A 24,825-nucleotide genomic window follows, 5' to 3' on the forward strand; every position below is an offset into this window, starting at 1 on the left:
TATATATTCTTACTTGAAATACTAACTTTTAACATTTGCCAAGACATTTCAGACCTTCAAACTATTTACGAATTTTATAGCATACAGATTCTTAATAAAAGGTTCTTGAGCAATTATTTGTGGGGGAAAAAGCATCAAAAGCACTGCACCATGACGTTCAATTAAATATGTTGCACTGGTCCCATTAAAACCGTGTATATGTTAGAATCACAAATACCTTCTTCAAGGGTCTCAGGAATTTTCATTCTAGCAAGATGAGACAGTAAAAGAACTCTGGCCTTCAAGCTATATGGGCAGGTAAGTGGAGGCTCATTCTTCTTTAAATTAATGCTGCCAATTTCTCTGATCAACTAAAGTAAATAAAATAGTTATTCAAAATATATACATAAAAAACACTTACTTCAGTAATTATTCAACAAGGAATTTGCGGGCTAGGGAGATAGCTCGGCAGTCTAAGTGCCTGCCTGGCAAGTGCAAGGACCTGAGTTGGATCCCTGGTGCTGCAAGCCGTGCCATCCAGTCACTGAAATCAGTTGTGGTGGGCATGTCTATAATCCCAGCACAGGGGAGGCTGAGACAGAAGGATCACTACAAATTGGAGCTGCATAGCAAGACCCTGTACCACAAAAAAAAAAAAAAAAATTGGGGGGAATTGACCTAACCTGTGGTATTAAAATATTATCTGTTGGCCTGCTCGTGGCATCTTTATTATACTGAGGATCAAATTCAGAAGCTCCAGCCAAAACCATGATGAGACCTACAGAAACAAAACAAAAGGTGGTTTATAAAATTTGATTTTCCGTCCTGACATACTGTACCTCCTTATCCTAAAGTGAAGCACAAGTGAGGCTATGTGGGATGCAACAAACAAAGCTCCAAGGGTGGAGCTCCCAAGTCCTTTGGGTACTCAACTTGTTACTACACACTTCCAATGCTGGATATGGAGCTACAGAACTTGACATTTGCTTTGCCGGGATTTGGTTTTGCTTTGGTGCTATTTCCCTATTTGTCTCTTCTGGAGTTTACACTATGGCACTGTACCTTAGGATTCCATGATTTTGGTTTTTACAGGTGTTCTTCAGCTAAAAATTTGCCTTGCATTTCAGAAGAGACTTGTACTTACACTTTGAATAATGGAATTACTGAGGTTTGGGAGAAGGGATAACATTTTCATTTGTATACAAGATAGATACAAGATAGTTACTGTATTAGGCAGAATTACTAACTTATGCTTCTTTGGGAATTAAGTATGGTTTAAGGAAATATATTGAGTATCAAGTTGACAACAGTGAGATGTGACAGTAAGGCTTAACTGTCAACTTGACAACTGCACAGATTAGTAAAGCACACTTCTCGGGTGGTCACGGAGGATTACTATGTATGAGCCCTGGCCCTCTCTGGCACTTTTTCCCTGCTGTGCTTCCCAGTCATCACAAACTAAGCATCTATGCCTTCTGCCATGTTGTTTCTGCCGTGGAGCCAATTGATCAGGGACAGAATGCCCTAAAAGCATGAGCCGAATTAAGCCTCTCTTGTAAATTGTAGGTGTTGGATACTATGTCTAAGCAATAAGAAGTTAGTAACAAGTCTTTTTCTTATTACTAACACAATCAGTAAAACTGGCAAATCCCAAGTACAACTATGTCCATTTCCATTTCAGAAAAAAAAAAAAAAATTAAGTTTCCAGTATAAAAATTTTAAATTTAGGTTTTTTGTTTCTTTAAGAAGCAAGAGTATTTATGATTTAGCATAGCAGTCATTCTACAACACAAAACATACTCTGGGATAAACTGTACAAGTTGAACAGATGGGATCACAGAAATTATTTATGTGTTCCCCCCCCCATGCCTCGAGAAATGTTTAAAAAGCCCCTGGGAATGGGGCTTTCTTTCAACATATCCAACACTTCTTACAAAATTTAATACAATAAAATACAGTGGTTTAGGAGTTGGGAAACAGTGCCTGGGTTCAAACTTGGCTCTATCATTTACTATGTAGTCTTAAACATGTTAATTTTTCCCACCCTTAGTTTCCTCATCTATAAAACGTACTTAAAAACAGCATTTACTTATGGAGACAATCGTAAGGATGAAATAAAATACTACATAGACAGTCCTTAGAAATACCAGAAATACTGGGGCAAAGAGATTTACCTATGCATGTAAGGAGAATGTTTTGGTTAACTGTACTGTGTATTTCTGCTGGTCTATGGAAAGAAGCAGTTAATGCTTTAATTAGATTCATCTCCGTTTTTCAATTGTTTGTACTTTTTCTCTTCTTAGTTTCTTATACATTTCTTTTTTTCTTTCCTCTAACTTTACATGCATATATCTGATAATATGAGTAACTGGTTGGAATACAACACTATGTATTACAACAAATACTGTGAAATTCATATTACTTTAAGTGAAATTCTGTATCACTTGTTATTCTGTTTTAATTCTAATTTGTACTCTTTAAAAAAATTTTAAATACCAGAATACAATAAATTACAGGATTTTATTTTTAGGTGGGGGCCGCTCAGGATGCCTTCAGGGCAGGTCTGATTTGGCTTGAGCATGAGGGCATCGAACCACAGCATCCTGAGCCTGACTGCTTTTTTTCAGCAAGCACGTAAACATAATAAATTATAAATATTGACTAATATTATAAAATTTGTACATATGAAAATCTGCCATAAAGTTTCTATTAATCTATATAACTCACTAAGCAGGACTACTGTAAATATAAATTAGGAAATATGATAAAAGGTATAAGCATTTTCCCCCAGCATTAGTTATAGGAATTGATCTGTTGTGAAATTGTAAAATGGCATTCTTCCAGTACAGTTAGGAAATAGATATCAACTCCATATAAAATAAATAAAGGGTCAGGGAGATAGCACAATGGTCTAGCACGTGCCTGGCAAGTGCAAGGACCTGGGTTCAATCCCCGATACCACATGGATCATTGTGCGTGTGAGCTGTATGGCAAGACCCTGTACCAGATAGATAGATAAATAGATAAATAAGTGACTAAAAATAATAAAATAATGAAACTAATATAACACAATTACTTAAGTATACTTACGTTTCATGTCCATATTTCGGGTTTTATAAACAAAATATGTATAAATTTGTGTTGTACGTATTAAAATCTGGTCTCCACTATAGCGTATTGAGCGATACCACCAAGAACCCTAAAACACAAATAAGATTAACAAGAAATAAAACATGAAAAATACATTTCTGGGCAAATTTTCTAAATATTCATAAACCAGCAAAAACATCTAAGCTTTATTTACAGTACAGTACTTTTTGCTGTATATTTCAAATGATTTATTTAACAAGTACATATATTGCCTTAAGTATAAACACCAAGCTCAATTATTTCATATATATGATTAAAGAATGTAAGTTTCAGGTAGAAACTATTTAAACATAATAAGAACATCCAGTGCTATGAATAATCTGGTTCCTAACACACAGCAATTTTTTTTGGTTTTTATTTTCCCAGGTGCTTTTTTTTTTGTTTTTGCTGTTGTTCTTCGTAGGTCTAGGGTTGAACCCAGGACCTTTGTACTGTCACATTCCCAGCACTTCTTTTTCATATTGATTTTTTTTATAAATGTATTTGATACAGAGTTTCATTATGCAGCTCAGACTCATAGTGATCTTCCTGTTTTTAGCCTCCCCAGCTGGGATTACAGGTGTGTGCCACCACGCCCAGATGCGGCTGCTGGTTTAGCTAGCTTGAGGGCAGGGCTGGCGTGACATACAGTACCAGGGATCAAACCATGGTCCCTGTACTTGCCTAAGCAGGCACTTAGTCTGCTGAGCTATCTAATTGGCCCTATTTTTTATATTGAGACAGTCTGGTTAAGTTGCCTAGGTTGGGCTTGAATTTATTATCCTCCTGGCTCAGCCTCCTGAGCACCTGCGATAACAGGCATGAATCACTACTCCCAGCTCACACAGTACATTTCTGATAAATTTTTTATAAATAAATGGATCTACCTTTGCACCTGACGTAATACTTTCATTCACATTAATTCATACAATTAGGTCTCAGATAACAATCCTATGTAGGGGATAGTACAGGTTAATTATTAGCTTCACACTCTGGGATCCAGATAAATTCCAGGATCAAAAAAAACAGAGTAAGTGACAAGATCATAAATTTTACAGCATTTCCACATAACACTATATAACACATTATTTTTTATAATTGTTTATATTTATGTGCATAAACACACAGGAAAAAATTAGCAGTGATTACCTCTAAAAGAAACTGAGAGATAAAAAGAACAATTTCATTTTAAATTCTAAGCACATCTGTACTATCTTAGTTGCATGCAACTTTTTGAATGGAAAAGATGTTTTTGCACACTCAAGTAATGTAACCTTATGAAGATCTTGCAAGTACAGCAAAGTATAAGATTTTTCAATTCAAACATTAATAGATTATATTGCAACACAAATTGAAACTTACAGGGAGACTTCAAATATGTCTTCAAAAAAATCTGATAGAAAGAGCTAGGACTTACCACAACAACTGGAAGGATAACCATAAATGCCAAACCATATACAAACAAAACCTAGAATTGAAGAGAAAAAGAAATATAGCCTTTATCAGGCAAATTATAATGACATTCATGAACACTTATTTTGAAGAAAGATTACAAGATTACAAGCACTATTAAAAGCACTCTATGTATAACCTTTAATTTTTATTATCAAACTCTGAGAAAGGTACTATTATGACTTCTCTGTAGATACACCACCAATAGTAAAATAGGTTACACAGACAGTCCTAGGTTCACACAGCTACTGACAGAGCTAGGATTTAACCTCTAAAGTCCATATACTCTTATAAATTACCTATTAATTTGCTATTTACTGATACAATAGATATAATAATAAAACATTTTGTTATGTTTCCTTTCCTGTGAGTACTTCATTAATATGTACCCTGTAAGTACAATTACCTTCTAAGTGTCCCAGAAATCAATTATATAAGGAGCCCTGTCTTTCACTCAGAGTAACCCTAAGTATGATGAATACGCTCATAGCAATCAACAATAAGCTCCTGAAAATGACCCCAATTTTAATATACCATAAAGTATTCATTTTCATAACCAACTACAGAGTATGTGGATTCTGTTTCTACTGCTTCAAAGACAGTCTAAGATAATAATGTCAAGAAAGTTCATATAGGGAATCATGTATTCCTAAACACAGATTAAGAAAATGCCTGATGTTTTAGGACTGCATCAATTATCACTGACTTAAATCTGATGTTCTACTGCCCCTGAATTACCAAACAAAATACGTAACATTTAACACACACTGAATTAGTTTTGTTGGGGTTTGTTTTGTTTTGTTTCGGTTTTTTTGTTTGTTTGTATTTTTAGGGAAGGGTCTACAGGTGTTCAGGGTCTCACTACTAGATTAGACTTGTAGTGATCCACCTGTTTAAAGCCTCCCAAGAGCTGGGATTACAAGCATATGCCACCACACCCAGTCTCAATTACTGTCTCAGCACACCCCGGGGGGGGGGGGGGGGCATGGCACGCCAGGGATCGAACCCCCGGCCCCTGCACCTGCTTTCAGGCACTTTAATCTGCTAAGCTATTTGGCCGGCCCTGCAATGAATTAGTTTAGCCTAAGTAAAACTGAAAGAAAGGACAAGATAAATTTTTTTTTTAATTTTATTTATTTATTTATTTGAGAGAGAGAGAGAGAGAGAGAGAGAGAGAGAGAGAGAGAGAGAGAGGCGCCAGCTCAGCCCACCAGGGGGCAGGGCTGGCCGGCATGTGGCGCTGGGGGATTGAACCGCGGTCCCTGATGCTTTTGCTAAGCTTGTTCTAAATAGGTGCTTTAGACCACTGAGCCATCTCTCCAGCCCAGGACAAGATAAATTTTGAATAATGCTTAGGATAAATGTGGCTATCATAAAAATTGGTAGCTCTCCAAATCAAAAGGCTCAATACAAAAACAATTTTAACGACAATAAAAAAATTACCATATCTTTAAAGTTTCAAATCTTGTAGAAGTCAGAACCCCAAATCACTAGCCTAATACTGTTAACCAATGTATTTTGCTACTTTATGAAAATAGCTTTCACAATACAAAGTTAAAAATGATGCTCCCTGGGGGCCTGGCCCTAGCTCAGGCCTTTAAGTGGCTGCTTCCACAAAGCTGTCAGCCTCAGGTTGCTGGAGTTCGAACCTCACACCTCTCCAGCTGGCCAAAAGTGCCCTGAAGGCATTTGAGGAAAAAAAAAAAAAAAAAAAATGATGCTCCCTTTGGCAGCACACATACAAAGTTAAAAAACATTGTTACAATATTTTCCTTGTTATAGTTCTCTTTATATTACACCAAGACACATACCACATAATGAAAATTATGGCGAACACATTACAATATACCTTACTTAAATGTACTCACCAAAATTGAATTTTTCTGGTCAACTATCCATGCTGGCAGGGCAATTCCAAAACTTGTGGCTGAAATAGTAATAATATCACAGTTTGAGTCTCTACTTCTATTTGTATCTTAAAAGTCTCTACTCTCTTCCCTATCCAAAAGCCCTCAAGATTATACTACATGGATCCTCACTATACAAACACTAAGGTTTATTTTATATATAATTCAATTTTTTCTTCCTAAAATACTTAAATTCTTTTATATGTCCTGAGTTTAAATAATGTGTGAAGTCAGTGTCTTAGTTATAATTCTCACATTGATGAGACAAAAATATCCAACCCTAAAGTTAAAGGAGGAATGGTGTATTCAGTTCACAATATGTAGACATTTCAGTCCATAACCAGCTGGCTCCATGGCAGAAGGGCAATAGTTCAAGGCAACAGAAGACAGCAAAAGCAACAAAGGGGAGAGTAAAATGCAGACAAACTTTCTGCCAAGCCATGACACACATTGTTTGGAGTCCAACGGCCAATGCAGTCCTTTCAGCAGAAACCTCCCAAGCCTGGTCTGCATTAGCAATCTCTCTCTCTCTCTCTTTTTTTTTTTTTTTTTTTTGGTGGCACCAGAGATCGAACTCAGGACCTTGTAGGCACTTACGCCCCTGAGCTATATCCCTGGCCCCTAAGCAAGATTTGAATTAGACTTGTGGTCTTCTGAACTCTGACCAGAATCTCCCACATAGTACAGCCAAAGGTGTGCCAGCTCTACCTTTTTGACTGTCATCTCCAAATCACTCCAAACTCTTCCCACAAGCCATTACCAAAGGTTCCAGAACCACATGATCAAATATGGTCACAAAATAATTTCACTTCTAGCATCAAATTCTGTCTTGGTTACTTTTCTCTCATTGCTGAGACAAAACACCCAATACTCAAAGTTAAGGCTCCAACACACAGTGGCACAGGGCAGAGGGGAAACAGCTTATGGTGGCGGAAAACAGCAAAAACAAGAGAGAGAAGGGACTCTTTCTGCCCCTTGTACTATACGCAGGCTACCTGACCTAGACCAAGTATCACACCCACTCCTTAATCCCAACATTGGACCATGAATTAATCACAAACTCTAGATTCAGCCACCTCTGAAGAGCCAGCCCCCCTTGACTACATGAGACTTTGGGGAGACATCTAGACACAAACCACAGCAGTAACATTTTTTTCATATAATTTTTATCTACTGAAATGTTTAATAATGATATTGATTGCTTTTCTCTCTAAACTTTATCTCTCAAAATAGTCTTTAGAAAGAAAAATAAGGAGTCAGGGATATAGCTCAGCAGCACAGCATCTGCCTGACAAGTGTGATGTTGTAAATTTGGCTCCCAGTACCCCCACCAAAAAAAAGATACCAAAAAAGAAATGAAGTATAAATTTAAATAAGCTCAATTTATGTTTAATTCTTTGTAACTGTGATTTTTCTTTTCCTTCTTTTTTTTCATACTGGAGATGAAACTCAGGACGTTGTGCTTGCTAGGCAGTCACTGATACCACTGAGCTATTTCCCCAGCCCTAACTTTTCTATTCATGAAAGAAAATTAAAGTATTTCCTTAATCTGTCAACATTTTCATTAGATATACCACATGATCAATATTTTACAATTGGGCTGGTGAGATGGCTCAGTGGTCTAAAGCACCTACTTAGAACAAGCTCAGCAAAGCACAGGGACCGCGATTCAATCCCCCAGCACCACATGCCAGCCAGCCCCGCTCCCTGGTGGGCTGAGCTGGCCACACACACACACACACACACAAATTAATTAATTAATTAATTAAATTTTAGAAAATAATAAAACTTTAAAATGTTTAAAAAAAAATGTTTTACAATCATCATTTACCTTGAGGCCCATCTGGATTTCCAAATTCTTCCCAATTTTTCCGGGACTCTTCATCTGTTAAACTAGCATAAAAAGAACAAAGCTATAAAATCAACAAGCCACATCTAAAAAACATGTCCCTGGATATACCAACTTACTTCTTTTTTTTTTTTTTTTTTGTTCCAAATGCCTTCAGGGCAGGTTTGGCTGGCTTGAGTTGTGGGGATTGAACCACAGCAACCTGAGCCTGACTGCTTTGTTGAAGCAGCTACTTAAAGAACTGAGCTAAGGGGCAGGCCCCCACCAACTTACTTCTTAGAAAATACTAACTTAGAAAATGAAGTAACATTTGAAAAGAGAAGAAGCGTGAAAGTGTAGAGCAAGAAACACTGTACCAACAGAAAATGCTAACTACTGGCCCTGATACAAATTCCTCATTGACCTGCAAGTTCCAAAGTTTAGCTAGTTCAAGTGAGATGAAATTTAAAGGCCATGACATTTTCTGAGACGGCAAAGAGAGTTATACATTTTTCCTTTTCCATTTTTGTGTATTTACATTTTAATAATAATTGACACATTTTTAAAAATATGAATAATGCATAATGGTAGCTTCCCTCAAACACTGGCACATTTTCAAAGAAACAAATGAATACCACCTGTAAAACTCCATTACTTTGGAAAGGTCATTAGTATTATGATAAGATCATAATTTTCTCCTAAGCCAACTTGCAGGTAAAACTAGAAAAATACAGGGGCTGGGGAGATGGCTCAGTGGAATAAGCGCTACCCTGGCAAGCACAAGGGCCTGAGTTCAATCCCCGGTTCTGCCAAAAAAAAAAACTAGAAAAATACTCCTAAACAACAGCTTCACGGCAAAGTCAAGATGAACGCAACAGTGATTTTTAGATGTCTAAATATTGTAATGGCTAAAGACAGTCAAATGGCTTTATTTCAGATTCCAATGTAGATATTAAAAAGCATAGAGAAATAATCAGTTCCTTCAAAGACTTTACAAAGTAGTTAAAGAAGTCATGGTAAACCCCCAGAAGTTGACCAATAATAAAGAAAGCATTCTTGTAAAACTGGCAAAGGTTCTGTTTATGTTCAAATATAATTTTAACCATATTTCTATTCCCAGATCTTAAAAAGCCACACAATTCCTGTTCAACATAGATTCAAGTTGAGAGACACATGGAGAAATACTTTTATAAAACAGCAAAGAGTGTGCTTACTTTTCAGTCATTTATTTTTAAACATCAAATTGGTCATTCATGAAAACTAGTGCCTTAACATTTTTAGTCCTTATTTAACTATAAATCCCCTTCTATTTGATGCAAAACTATAATAAAATATAGGAGCCACTGATAAGCATTTCGTTCCAAGTTAACAGTAGTGCTAAGATATCTTTTCAGTTGAGACGGACATTTCTCAAAATACTTGTTTTCCTTGTCAAACCCAGAGATTTTGCTATTTCGCTGCATATTCTATTTCTCAATCCAACCTTTCTCCTGAAAATAGTTCTCTGTTCCCTTCTGCCTTTCTAATAACAGCAACAATGAACTGGCTTTCTGTACAATAGCTTCAGATTCTGCAAAATAAAGTACTGTAGACATCATAAAAACACTTCTAATTTGCTGGAATGACATTAACTCCATTAAAATGACCTTGTACAACTGGTACATGTCAGAGACCATATTAACCAAATGAAGGAATTTGGTTTCAACTTTAATCAAATTGAAGGAATCAACAATTTTTTTAAAAGTAAATTTAAGAAAGCAAATGAAATTTTGCTGCTTTTCAGTGCTTCACTCCCATTCCTAAGGATTAATGTAACTTCCCACACCCTTTCCACGCCCCCGTAATAGTGTGCTCCTATGTCCTGGCTGATGCTCTTAAGAGCATCCACCATGCTGAAAAGAGAAACAAATGCCAGTTATTAGGCCATATTCCCAAGTCATAATCTAGTTTCTAACTGATGATGAAGCATCACTATACTGGTGAATTTATATCACTGATGATCACGGGGCTGGAAAAAATTACTCTGAGCCTCACAAGCAAGTTAAGCAAATGTGAAGCAATCACTGCTAGATTCAAAGTATAACTCAAAGATCAAGAAACAGCAAAAGATCTGCTACCATTCCACTAGTTTGTTTTCACTGCACTGACGATTTCAGCTGACACCACATACCACAAAAAAGCAAGATTTAGAAACACAGGAAGGCAAACACTGAAATTTGGTTTTTAGGGGTGTGATGCATACAAATGATAAAATGCCTCAATATATAAAAAGTAAAAAATAGAATTCAAACTATATACAATCTATATGATTTCAGTATAGTTAATATAGCAAACTTAAAATCAGTTATATAATAACTTTTAAAAATTCAACAATACTCTGCATCAACTCTAACAAGGAAAATATGATGTACCAAGTTCTGAAAAGATTCTTAAGTTTCCAAGCAATAAAAAAGGAGAATTAAAAAAACCCATGCCTCAACAAGCACAATATTTAACAATAAAATAACTAGAAATGTATCACAATGAAATAAAACTAAAGTATAAAACTAAATTTGCCTTCCAATAGTTCAAATGAGACAACTGCATTGCCAAAACAAGAGACACAGATCTAGCTTAATAAAAAGTTTTAAAATGAAAACAAAGTTGCATATACTTTCTTCTATTCAAGATGCTTAGAAAATTTCAATCAAAATGTCATCACTTAGTATTTAATTTAACTAAGGTCACATGGTAAAATCCTTACCCTAAGTGCCAACTCTAAGTTTCTTAAAAGTTAGGGTTTAATTAAATTACAATTTTAGGACTGCTGAGAAGCTCCATAAATGATAGGCTCAAATATATCAAGCTAGCATTTAATTTTTTAAAAATGGCACCTAACTGATTAAAACAGAAAACTATCTTTATCTCTCTTTAAAATGTGTAATGGGATGTGGGTTTTTAATCTAATGGAGTACTACTCAGCCATAAAGAAGGATAAATGAGATTATTTCTAGGTAAATGGATGCACCTTGAGACCACATTCAAGTGAAATAAATCACACATACATGTAAATACTGCATTGTTTCTCTGGTGTGAGAAACTAAAAGTGTAAATAAGAATCAAAATGTATAACAGATTGTGAAATAGAAGAAAATGTTCATATGGAAAGGGAAACTAGGGAGGTGGGAGGGGAAAAGGAAGGAAGGGAAAAGAAAAAACAAGACAGAAGAAAAATATGGAAACTAAGTTTTTATAAATACGGAAGGACAGAGGAATTGAAAGAAGAGTGGGGAATAGGAAAAAAAAAAAAAGGATCAAGTTGTATCATGGACAGGTACAAACTCCCTACAATGAATGTGATCATCATGTATACCTAAAATGTACCAATAAGCTTACAAAAAAAAAAAAAAAAGAACTGGAAAAAAAATGTATAATAGGCTCTACAACACTTACGCTGCATAGGCTTTTGCTATCCTCATGAACATAACTTCATCACCTCCTTTATCTGGATGATATTTAAGTGAGAGCAAACGATACTGTTTCTTAATTTCTGCTACAGTTGCTCCCTTAAAAGCAAAAACAAAAAAACTTTTTGTTAGTAAAAATAAGCACAATGTTAAAAAAAATACATACTATTTTGAACCTATGAACACGACTACTCAGTATTCTGAAAAAAGAATTTATTTCATTCTATAAATTTTGTTCCATAAATTTTATCCTATATATTTTTAAATAAAAACATACTTACTTGGTCCTATATATTTATTTTACTGATCACCTACAGTGTTTCATGTAGTATATTAGGCACTGATGATTTGAGAATAAAACCACATACTACCAAATTTAAATAAAACACAAATATATTAATATTCAAATCCAAAGATGATCACTGTAATTAATTTTTTTTTTATTTGTGTGTGTGTGTGTGTGTGTGTGTGTGTGTGTGTGTGTGTATGTGGCCAGCTCAGCCCACCAGGGGGCGGGGCTGGCTGGCATGTGGTGCTGGGGGATTGAACTGCGGTCCCTGTGCTTTGCTAAGCTTGTTCTAAGTAGGTGCTTTAGACCACTGAGACATCTCACCAGCCCATGATTACTGTAATTAAGACTGACACAAAGAAACTCAAATCAAGAGCTAATTTCTCTTATGACTTATAGAGTACTTGGTTTCAAATACTTACTAATATTTCAATATTAAGTAAACATTTAGTAAATGGGCCTGTTTCCTAAGCAGTCTCAATATATACCAATAATTTTCCATATAATTTTTCTTGCCCCAAACCTTTTAATCTTAAACTTCTGATTGCCATAATCATCACAAGAAAATACAAGACTATGCAAACTTTCTTCTACAAAGCAGAAAGCTAGAAGATGATCACACTTCTTGCTTTGTATGGCTCTCTGGATCAAGCCATCGATTAAGCAAACAAGAAGTTAAAAACAAAAACAAAATAAACAAAAACAAAAGATGCTAGATTCAATTTGACCACTAAAAACATACAGGACCCCAGACAAAACACAAGTTTTTAGGCCTCATTTTCTCTTTCTGAAAAAAAGCTACATGGTTTCTACTATTAATTTCAGTTTTAATGTCCTTTAAAAAAAAAAAATATATATATACAGGGTCTTGCTATGCAGCTCAGACTCGTAGTAATCTTGTCTCAACATCCCCAGTGCTGGGATTACAGGCATATACCACCATGCCTGGTTTCAGTGGGCCAACATGATGTGCCTTGGATCTGGGGGCCAGAATGGCATGCAGTACTGGGGATCAAACTCTGATCTTTAGGGCTGGGGAGATGGCTCAGTGGAGTAAGCACTTCCCTGGCAAGCATAAGGGCCTGAGTTCAATCCCTGGATCCACCAAAAAAAAAAAAAAAGTTCTGATCTTTGCACTTGCTAGGCAGGCACTTAGACCACCAAGTTATCTCCCTAGTCCTTTTTTTTTTTTTTTTTGAGACAGGGTCTCACTGTGTAGTACAGGCTGGTCTTGAACTTACAGCAATTCTCCTGCCTCATCCTCCCAACTGCTGGGATTACAGGCATGTGCCACTATGCCCAGGCTCAGTTCTAATGATACCCAAAAGACTAATTTTCTGTGGAAACTTGTCAGTCAAGTTCAATCAAGAACCTAGGGTGCATACACAATGTTAACTTGAATTTCTCTGATGACATCATTTCCTTATAGGCTCTTCAACCCAGCCTTCACAAATTGGCAAAAAAAAAAAAAAAAAAAAAATCAATCAACACAAGTTGGTATCATCTGTATCATTCTAACACAACCTTCCAATTTTTAACTTTTACTTTAAACCAGTCTCACAGATGTCTTTTTAACTTCTTACCTTTAAATATTTTTACATATTAGCAAATCTAAGTTAGTCCTTAATAATATCGCAATCAAAAGCTGAGGCTTTGAAAAAGCATACACTAGAATGATAGTGATATAATATTTCATTTTAATAAAAAACTGACCAAGTTCTGTCTTTAGGTATGGCCCAATTTCTTTTAGACATGGCTTTAACAGTATTATATAAAACTACTTACAGGATCCAAATTTAATACTTCATAAGGATTGTATTCTTGATATTCTCGGTCTGTTTTGGAAACTTTGTATACAAGGAATAAGAACAACGCCCATCCTGCAATCAGAACTATTTTTCTGTTAGGAAAAAGATAAATGATGTACAAATAAATACATAGAAATGAATTTCCTGTGAGTTTAATCTAATGACATATGTCAAGGTCAAGGCATAAAACAATTGAAAGCAGTTCCATATCACTATGCAAGTCAGTCAACTTTCACAACTGCTGGTATTTAAACTCCTGTTACAAGGACAACACCTTTTTCATCTTTAATTCTCTAGAATCTAGTAATTTCTGCCATATAATATATTTTCTCAGTTACTATTTGTAGAATTTCAAGTAAAAAAGTTAATTCAACTTATTAATTTATTGGACTCATTAAATTACATCAAAAATTATCTTACTGAAAGTATAATTGCTGGTGCAAGGGCAATTTTATTAATAAAAATAACTGGTCAATTGTGCAAAGATGAATAAACAGCCTTGCTGATAACAGTAAAGCTTTGGAGACAGCCTAATCTCCACTTATAGGGAACTAAGTGAATAAACCTATAGAGGAAACTAAGTAAATAAACCATGATGCAGCTACACAATGGAATAAAATATTTACTCAATACAGATATAGAAAGATGCACATTCATTAAAAATATAGAGGGACATATAATTTGAAAAGAAAACTAATTACTTCTCTTTAATGTATTCTGTTTAATAAACAGATTTTTAAAAGAGATGCTGAAGTCAGTTTTGGAGAGGTTAAAGAAAAAAGAAACACATATTCTGAACACTACCTGTCAATAAGGTATTGGAAACCCTAAAAAAGAACATACCCTTTCTATCTGTAACTTATTCTACTTCAAAAAACTTAGAAGGAAATAAGCTAGAATTTGGTATGTATGATATATAAGAGGGTAGCTGTGATATAAAGAAACAAATTGGTAGAACAATACAGTAACAGTAAAACAAACTGGTAGAAAAATACAGTAAAATAAGTTCTGGCAACGAAAGTAAAATTTGCTGAGTTAAATGTAAGAGAAAACGGCAGTCAAACTCTGTAAGCTAAATTTCTGTAAATAAAATAGTACAGTAAAAATAAATATATAAAATAATCGTATCAGTAGTTATCGTTAGGTGATGAAATAAAATGACTGTTTCATTTCTCTGTTACAAATGATTGTAGCAGAGCAATTTGTTATAATGAACAGGATCTGTTAAACAAAAAATTAATCACAGGAGACAGACTGACCTGTCTTTCAAACTGGAAAAGTTTTCCCAATGTCACATTTTATAAGAACCTAGCTTAAAGTGCATTCATCACCTAGAATGAGCCTCTCAATCCGGAATCATAGGAAATGATAAATTCTAACACCTGCTTACCTTAATCATCCTGATTTTTAAACAAAAAATCCCCATTTTACCAGTTGATAGAGACCATTATGAAGCAGCTCTGAGCAGGATTTTAATTAACCAAATGGGAGCAAAGTGTGTTGCACACACCTGTGAGGCAGAAGGGTCACAGGTAGCCTGGGCTACAATGTGAGCTCAAGACCAGTCTGAACTGCACAGTGTCTCAAAAAGACAAAAACTAAAAATAAAAAATAACCAACTGGCTTCCATGATTACTTGTGAGTCTGTGTCAGGCCCAGGCTCCTCGTTTGGAGAAGGCAGCAGACTCATAGTAAGTGAAACCCTGTGAGTCACTGGTCCCAGCTGAAACATGTAGTGGCCTGTGATCCCCTGATGCATCAAAGGCTAAGTTAAGGACACCTGACTCCAACCTCAATTAACTACACAGACTATAGCCATAAGCATCTTACTCTTGGGTGAAGGTCTTCCTGAAGATAACATAGTTGCCCTGCACTGACATAATCTGTGACTTGGAGAAATTCTTGAACTGACCCCAAGGTCCTGCTCAGATTCTCACACCTTCTTCAGTATTTTCCTCCCTTGTTTGAAAACCAAATAAATGTGTGCCACTCAGAGGAGTTCTTTGTCCCAGCTCCCAGAGAATTTCAAATTCTGCTAGAGCTTTTTTGCTCTGTTTTGTTTTTTGTTTTATTTTCTGCTAGAGGTTTTAATCCTCCTGGAGCCCTAAAATTATAACACTTGTTTCTTTTATTTAAACCTTTGCCATCCACTCGTTGGGAGGTTGCAGACCTGATCAGTCCACGATACCCAGTCTTTTCTAAACTTCCCCAACCATTATGCTTTTAGACTCCTATCTTTCTACCAAAATTTCCTATTCTCCCTCTCTCTACCTACCCCAATTCTATCCATGGTGACACACACCTGTAATCCCAGCATTTGGGACGCTGAGGAAGAGTACTGTGGATTTAAGGCCAGCCTGGGTAAGTGAGTTCAGGCCAGCCTTACCTATAGTGTGAGATCCTGTCTCAAAAATACCAAACTACATAAATAAGTAAAATAGAATTTTTTTCCTTTATGAGAAAATTCAAAAGGTAAACAAGGAACATAATGGAATATCGACAGCAATATGGAAGAAGAACATGTTCAAATAGGAAAAGGAACAAAGGAGAACAGAGGGTAAAGGGAAGGAAATAAAAGGAAAATAAGAGTAGAAGAAAAAAAATTGAAACAAAGTGTTTGTAAATTGGGAAAGGAAAATGGGTTGAAGGTGGAGGAGAGGAACAGGGGAAAAAAGAAGATATATTATGTACAAGTATAAATTCCCTCTGGTCACTATATATGAGAAATATGTACCGATACAAAATATAAAGTTAAAAAATGACAACACATATGATCTACCTCCAAGAAGCAATCCTTAACTTTCACCTAGATGTTCAACAGGAGATGTAATTACAGCCACAAAGAAACATAAACCAGAACTTTTCTCTCCTGACGCACTTGGAGTGTCCTGGGTACTGAATGGTAAAAACTACCATAACCACTAAACCATGCTCTTTAATTTCTGAGAGCCAAAGCAAAAGTGAAAAACATAATAGATTACATCATGCTCTGTGTCAGATTTTCTCAAACCATATTTGGCTCCCCAAAAAAAGGCATTTTCCTGACACATAGCTTCACGAATTACTATCTTGTGAACTGCATTTCTTTTGTAAGCATATGTTATATGTCATTTTGGAAACAACTTCCAAAGGTTACAAACCTTAGTTTCAGGAAAGTTTTGAAAAGAGAAGCATTACACAATGTTTAATTTTCAAAGTATGCTTCAGAATTAAGTAGCCAACATTCTTTTCGATAGTTTCTATCCTTATCTAAATTGTTACTGGAATCTACTTCTTTAATCTACACTTTGATTTAAGCAAATGAGTTCATTAATCACTTTTTTAAAAATTTCGGAAGTGTTTTGGTCTTTTTTTCCTGAAAACTGAGATTTATATGCCAAAAAGTACTAAACAAAACTAGAAAAAGGAGGATTGGCAGATTTAAAAAATATTGTCCTGATGTTTCACAAAAGTTTAATTTTTAAGGGCTGGTGAGATGGCTCAGTGGTCTAAAGCACCTACTTAGAACAAGCTTAGCAAAGCATAGGGACCACGGTTCAATCCCCCAGCACCACATGCCAGCCAGCCCCGCCCCCTGGTGGGCTGAGCTGGCCACACACACACACATAAATAAATAAAATGGTCATATTTGGGAGATACAAATTTAAAAAAAAAAAAGTTTAATTTTTAATTTAAAATGAGAGCCAACAGGAAAGAAGAAAATGAACAGGAAGCTCTCATGTCAAGCATAATTTTGCCTTTAGTTTCTCATCACTGATTAATACTTAGCAGCTAAGTTTTCTTCTCATTACAAAGGAACTATACAAGACAATGTCAAAGCTTACCAAAAAAAATACAATTTAAGCCCCCTGAATTAACATGGAATTAAACAGTTGCTCCAACTGAATATGCTAGTGTCCTGTTTAAGAATCCTGTCAAAACAAAGGGCAATGGGTAGCTGGCTCCACAACTCTTAGCTGCATGACCTTGGTATTTTTTAGTCTCAGTCTGAGGAAAAGCATAAACATTAACTTCGTAGTTGACATAGTATTAAATGAGATACAGCTCCATTCTCTTAATTCAATGAATAGAGGATTGTTCTATTAGTGTTTGAGACAGATATCAGGTTACTAAGACAACAATATGCAATGTATTAATTATTGAAAATGCACTAGTAATTGGTTGTGAAACTGTCTCATTGCTATTTCTCAATAAAAAAAGAATTAAATGAGATAATGTATCAAGTACTTCTCATACAGTATGTGCTGAATAAACTTTATTGCCATTAAATTCCAATTTGACCATGTTACCTCCATGCTTTTGGAATTTTAAAAAGATTCTCCTACAGACTTTAACATAAAAACACAAGTTATGACAAGGTATAGAAAGTCTTTATTCAAGATTTGACTTATGTTTTTCTCACCATTGGACTCCAAAACCACCCTGTTCACCACTCACATGTATTATCTTACCTCTATTACAGTCTACAAATTATTTATAGACAGATATCCTAGTTATTGTTACACTCCTATTTTATTTGACACCTAGAAAAGATGAAAAGCAGTAAGTATGACTTTTTTTTAAATCCATTACTTACTTTACAGTGGGGATAATATTTGGCTGGGGTTTTAATAACCGCAAACGATACCACATACATCTTCCATATACTTTTCTGATATTCTTTAATCGAATTTGCTCTGTCAAGAAAAAAATAAGTTAGGTCATTTTTCAGAATGAAATTAAAACCAGAGCTATTATTATACTAATCATCATTACTATGTCAATCTCATACTAGAATACAAAATGATATTTATTTGAATAACCTCTAGAAAAATTCGTAAGATAGGTTAAATTTTCTATCATTTATAACAAATGCTCTATTTGGGGGACTTTATTTAACTATATTAGACTACCATTTTTCATGTGAGACTTCACTTCTCTTTGAATATACATAAAAACCCACTTGAACCCAAACTATTTAGTTACATAATCAGCACTTCTGAACAATTCTCTCTCATAAAAAAAATCAGGGCTGGGGAGATGGCTCAGTGGAATAAGCACTTCCCTGGCAAGTTTTTTTTTTTAGTTTTTAAAGAAGCTAAAGGCATAGTGGCACATTCCTGTAATCCCAGCACTCAGGAGGACACTGAGGCAGGAAGATCACCATGAGTCTGAGGCCAGCCTGGGCTACACAGACAGCTCAAGACCTGCTTGAACTACATAGCAGGACCACATCTCAAAACCCTACCACATAATAACAATAAGCTTCTCTTCTGGAGGGTTAACAACCTAAGTTTGCAGATCAAAATTAGTGAAAAAGGAGGGCCACAAGGAAAGCCAACATTTTGGCCCGAGCCTTCCAAGGTCAATTAAGACTCAGGACATATGAGAACTTGTACTGTAATGTCATGTAACTCAGTAGTGTCCCAAATTTTCTGATGAAGGAGATTATGGGGCCAAAGAGGAAAGTCATCAGTGATGTAGAGTGTGCCTAAGGAGAGTCACATGGAGAGAAAACATTCTCTCAGGCTTTCACAGACAGCACATTGGCCAAGCAATAGCCATGACTCATCCATATGGCTGACACCGACAAAGGATCTATAATCTGAGATACAGGATCTCATGAAAAATCCTGAGGGGATTTCACTGACCTTCTCAGATCCAAAAGCTACAACTCTTGTTGCATAGGTCTTGCATATTTATCTTGGTCTTAACCATCCAGCAGAAAAGTATAAAAACAAAGTATAAGAAGTAAAGCCATGCTGTTATGTTGAGCTGTCGGGGACTCAGGTCAACGTTTCTGACACTGCCAGTCAAGAGGAAGACCCAACACTATTATGGACTACTGGACTCTTTTAGAATATTTTGCTGAGTTAACACACCTATATATTCAAATGATGGAATTAAACAAAAAAGGGGATACAGATGAATGTCCATTTTGTATCTGTGTATTCAAAATGGTTAGGATAGCTATATAGTTACATTCTCTTAATGAATAGAGGGATTTGTTGTAATAGCGTTTGTAAATAGGATATCATGTCTGTATCTTGTACAGCAAATAACTACTAGGAAGAAAGTATGCAATGTGTTATTGAAACTGTCCTACCAATTTGATTTGAAACTGTCTCATTGCTATTTGTCTCTCAATAAAATTATGGAAAAAAGAACTCTACCACACATACACATACACATACACACACAAAGAAAAACACAGATTTTTAAATATGCATTTTAGCTAAGTGTGGTGGCACATGCCTGTAATCCCAGCACTCGGGAGGCTGAAGCAAGAGGATCACTAGGAGTTGAGGCCACCCTGGGTTACAAAATCAGTTCAATATCTAATAAAGTTTCATAAGAACAATGTTGAAGTCTATGAACTAGACATCTTGATCTATCAAAGGAATGATGTTCTTCTAACATCCCCAGGCAGATAGCAAATAGTTTTCAACAAGTGCAAACTTGCATAAATCTGTACTTGTTGTACCATGTGTACCAGTCTTCCAAGCTTGAAATTAAATCTTAACTCTTTAGTAGAATACATATATAAATCAATATTATAGGATGTGGCTTATATATTGTGATAGTATCATTTAGATTGCGAACACAACTAAATATGCATGGGACACATTCCAAATCTCTATATAAGACCTCACGTTAGAGTAAAAACCACGAAGTCTTTCTGGACAGTGTTGTTTGTTTGTTTTTTAAATGAAACATTTAGAAGTAGAAAAATAAATTCCCAAGTCATAAATCAAGTTTGCAATTTAAAAAACAATACAGGGGAGAAATAGTAGCATGCCTATATTTCTACCTACTTGGAAGACTGAGACTGGAGAATCCCAAATTCAAGACCCGCATGGGCAATTTAGTCAGACCCTGTCTCAAACTAAAAAGAGGCTGAGTTTAGCTCAGTGGTAGACTACTGATCTAATGTGGAAAGTCCTGTGTTCAATCCATAGTACCAAAAACATAATAAAATAGCACAAAGCTTGTATCATGACAATGATGTATTATGATTACTATGAGCAGCTGCACTTTTGTGAAGCCACAGACCCAGTCTAGGTCTGGGGAAGGTTACTATGGCTATACTTCGTAAATGATGCAGTATCCTTGCTACAGGTGACACTTATCCATATCAGCCATCTGCCAGGTTGTAATATAACTAAATAAATTCTTAGTACCATATTTATAGAATGCAAGAACACAAAAAAAAATAAACAAATGTTTCCCAGAAAAGTCTTCAAAATTGTTTGCCTGAGTATGACATAAGAAAAATCATGGACCTTCTTGCAGATTTCTCATCTGACATCTACAATTTTTCATTATAACTTAAGAGTTGAAAAGATGTAATTTCTCACATAAAGCTGTCATTTTAAAATAACATAGTTTCATCACTTTTCAATGAATCCAGTGAATTCTAAAGATGATAGCATTTTCTTACCTACATCGCCCACTTACAAAACTTGACAAACTATTCTAATTTCCTCACATAATTTTATCACAACACAATATATTTTTTATTCTGGTAAGTCATTTCTCATAATACCAAATATACTTCTTAAAATTATTTTAATTTCCTGCTATTACAAAGTTTTTCTTAACTCCATTTTAAGAATATTCAGGAAGGATGAAAGAATATTCAATAGGTAATACCCACCAAGTTCACTAACTGTTAGCACTTTATAGCTTTTGGTTAATTTTCTATTTCCTTTTTCTCCTTCTTAACTCAACTATTTTAGAGTAAGATGCAGAAATCAATACACTTCATCTCTGAATGCTTTGACAAATATTACCAAAGAACACTGGTGAATGAGTCTATCATACTAAAGTTTAACACCCATGAGGTTTTACATGTTAAATATTGTGGCACCATATTATATTTTTGGTGTTATCAAGATAACATAAGTATTACAATTAATAAAATATCAAAATAAATTATAAAATGTTTTGTTTTCCACTTATAAGAAACTAAACAATATCCTAAATTGTTAAAAACGTTTATCTTTTTTTTTTTTGGGGGGGGGGTTGCGGGGGGAACCGGGGATTGAACTCAGACCCTTGCGCTTGCCAGGGAGGCGCTTATTCTACTGAGCTATCTCCCCAGCCCAAAAACCTTTATTGTAAAAAAAAAAGGATGCAATTGAGAATATTGCTCAATGTTTGGTAAAACAGCTTTATCTTTAAAATATTTTGCCAAAATTTGAAGTTGTGATTACCTCACCAAATTTATAGGAAACAGAATTTTTTTTTTTTTTTTTTTCTTTTCAGAACCAGGGATTGAACTCAGACCCTCCACTGAGCTATCTCCCCGGTGGAAACAGAAATTTATAGGAAATATAGGTAATCTAATAATTGGCTAAAGCAATCCTCATTGTTAAACCACTCACAGAAATCAAGTTTTCAAAGGCTAACTAAGCCAGCATGGTGGTACACACCTGTAATCTCAGTACTCTGGAGGCTGAAGCAGGTAGACTGCCATGAGTTTGAGGCCAGCTAGCACTATAACGTGAGTTGAAAGCTAGCCTGAGCTACATAGTGAGGCCCTGTCTTTAAAAAACAAACAAACAAACAAAAACCTAATAGTCCTACTTCATTTTTTATTCTGCTGATACGTATTTTTATATTGCAATGACTATAAAAACCACTGAAAATATATTTTAAATATACTTTGATGTAGGTTACTAAACTAAAGAAAGCTGGACAATTCAGGGAATACAATTTCCTTTGTTAAGAAAAAACTGATTCATAAAACTATATCTAAATCTCTAAGGGGTCTGAGAAATAAGAATTCAGATTTTAAAATTTAGTATCAAAAAAAAGTAAGACACTGGCTTTCCAGCTACTGAATCCAGATGAACTGTGATTGGCAGCTTACCAACTGGATAATGTTATTCACATTTTTAAAAACAGAAAAATTAGTTTTACTGTAATAATGATTTATTTTTCAGAATGTTTAAATAGGAAAACCATGAAAATAATTTGGAAGTAAAATATTGAGAATCATTCTCTATGCCACCAAAAATATAATTTATCCAGTTATCCTACACACAAAATAGAAGAGAAACTAAAGGTTCTATTATGTTCCTGAAAGATCAGCTATGTCTATCAAGGCTAGTTCAGAACCATTTGGATTTGGGGAAGTCAGGCTTCATGAGACTAAATACCTCTTACCGTCATGATCACCAAGTGCATACAATCACAGATTACCCAATATGGAAGGACTACAGAAATCTGGGCCCATCCACTAACTTCCTCCTTCCTAAGCATACTCTGACAATGGTGATGGAAAGTCAGAAGTCAACTGAAAATGCTCTTCAATTGTAATTTTTTTTCTTTTGAGGGTCCTCCTATATATTGTAGAATGTTTAGCAGCATCGTGGTCTGTTTCATTAAGGTCAAAATTACAACCTCAGTGGAGACAAAGTTAGGAAGGAGAGTGGACCTCTAGACATTGCTACATGTTTCCTGGGAGACAAATCTGACTCTGATTTAATCAATCTCCTTCTCTCCTTCCTCCTCCTCCTTGCCTCTATTCTCAATTATAGAAGGCATTTCAAAAATCATGGTCACTTATATGACCTAAGATCAGTAACACAGGGAAAAAAAATGTCAGGAGAATAAACAGAGATAAAAAGACAAGAATTATCATTTTCCATTCCCCTATAACCATATCTCAGGGGGAAAAAAAGAATCATCGTACATCTGAGTGTTTACAGAAAAAGAGGAAAATGAAGGTAGTGTTGTTATTGTAAAAGACTAAAAAAATCTAAGCAACAAAAAAGTTTAGAGAAGACAGCCCAAAACAAGACAATTAATGCTTGTTTGGCACTCTTGGTGTCATCTGAAGGCAAAATAAATAAGTTAATTAACATATTACATATGTATCCCTGGAAGTGTATGTCATAATTGTTAAAGCTGTCATTGTAAGCAATTTTTGGAAAGACTACTTTAAAAACATAAATGTTTACTTACTTTTAAAAGATTATAAACTTCAAAAACATATGTATAGGCTGACCAAAATACCTAATATACAATCCTAAACTGATGCTTTGGAAGAAAATTTCCAGTGATAGTATCATAATTCAAAACTAAAGCACTAGGTTCCAAATAAGTGCAAATGAAACATACATATTGTAGAAATCTGTTGGACGCAAAAAGTACTGTAGCTTTGTTGAGACCAGTGGAATGGTGTGCACTCAAAGTCCCAGCTAATGAGTGTGTGTGTGTGTGGGGGGGGGGGTTATGACTTTTAATGACTTATAGCAAACACAATTAAGGTCAAATATAGGAGGAATTTGAAAATACTACAATTGTTTCCTGAAATGTAGGGAATAAAATAAGTAATATACTTCACAATATGTGACTCTAAATATACAAATCAATTTATAAAGCAAACATTTTAAGATGACAGGACTTCATCTTGGAAAAGATACTTAAAATAGTCAAAAAACTTTTTTTCAGCTGTGGTTGTTATATTGTACATTGTTGTCCTCAATGAAGTTGTTCATATTACAAATATAGTACTCCCTCGCTATTTCATGACTCGACTTTTGTGGACTCACTGTTTTGCAGGTTTTCAAAAAATATTAATCTAATTTATCGCAGATTTTTCACTATATAGTGGGATTTTGCAGTGTATATATATGTTGTTAAAATTAAATAGGTTTACAAGTTTAGAAAATGGTTAAGAATATGAGAAGTATTTTTCAAAGTGTGGGAAAGGTTTATAAGAGTGTGGGAAGTGTTTATAAAGCCTTAAAATATTTATAAATACTAAAATAAACATAACATTGCTACTTCGCTGATTTTCACTTATCGTGAGGGTGTCTGGAACATAACCTCCACAATAAGTAAAGGACCACTGTACTAGCACATTAAGTTGGTCAAAGTAAAAATTTTAAGCATTAACTGCTACCTTCAAAAAACTAATAGAAGGGGCTGGGGAGATGGCTCAGTAGGATAAGTGCTTGACTGGCAAACGCAAGGATCTGAGTTCAATCCCCGGTTG

At 35.1% G+C, this 24,825-nt stretch overlaps 1 protein-coding gene across 1 annotated transcript in view; it reads right to left on the bottom strand.

Annotated features, from left to right (window-relative positions):
- The window catches only part of Sec63 (SEC63 homolog, protein translocation regulator), a 63,916-nt gene that overhangs the window by 25,321 nt on the left and 13,770 nt on the right, over positions 1 to 24,825 (bottom strand). Inside the window, exons 2-10 of the mRNA XM_004637473.3 lie at positions 18,415 to 18,514; positions 13,816 to 13,930; positions 11,728 to 11,840; positions 8,299 to 8,360; positions 6,429 to 6,487; positions 4,526 to 4,576; positions 3,070 to 3,178; positions 663 to 757; positions 218 to 350 (exon numbers count right to left, since the gene is read on the bottom strand). Of these exons, the coding sequence (XP_004637530.1) occupies positions 218 to 350; positions 663 to 757; positions 3,070 to 3,178; positions 4,526 to 4,576; positions 6,429 to 6,487; positions 8,299 to 8,360; positions 11,728 to 11,840; positions 13,816 to 13,930; positions 18,415 to 18,514 (837 nt within the window). The remainder of the gene's footprint in view (positions 1 to 217; positions 351 to 662; positions 758 to 3,069; positions 3,179 to 4,525; positions 4,577 to 6,428; positions 6,488 to 8,298; positions 8,361 to 11,727; positions 11,841 to 13,815; positions 13,931 to 18,414; positions 18,515 to 24,825) is intronic.

This window comes from Octodon degus, unplaced genomic scaffold (assembly GCF_000260255.1).
Source record: "Octodon degus isolate 3935 unplaced genomic scaffold, OctDeg1.0 scaffold00090, whole genome shotgun sequence".
NCBI lineage: Eukaryota > Metazoa > Chordata > Mammalia > Rodentia > Octodontidae > Octodon > Octodon degus.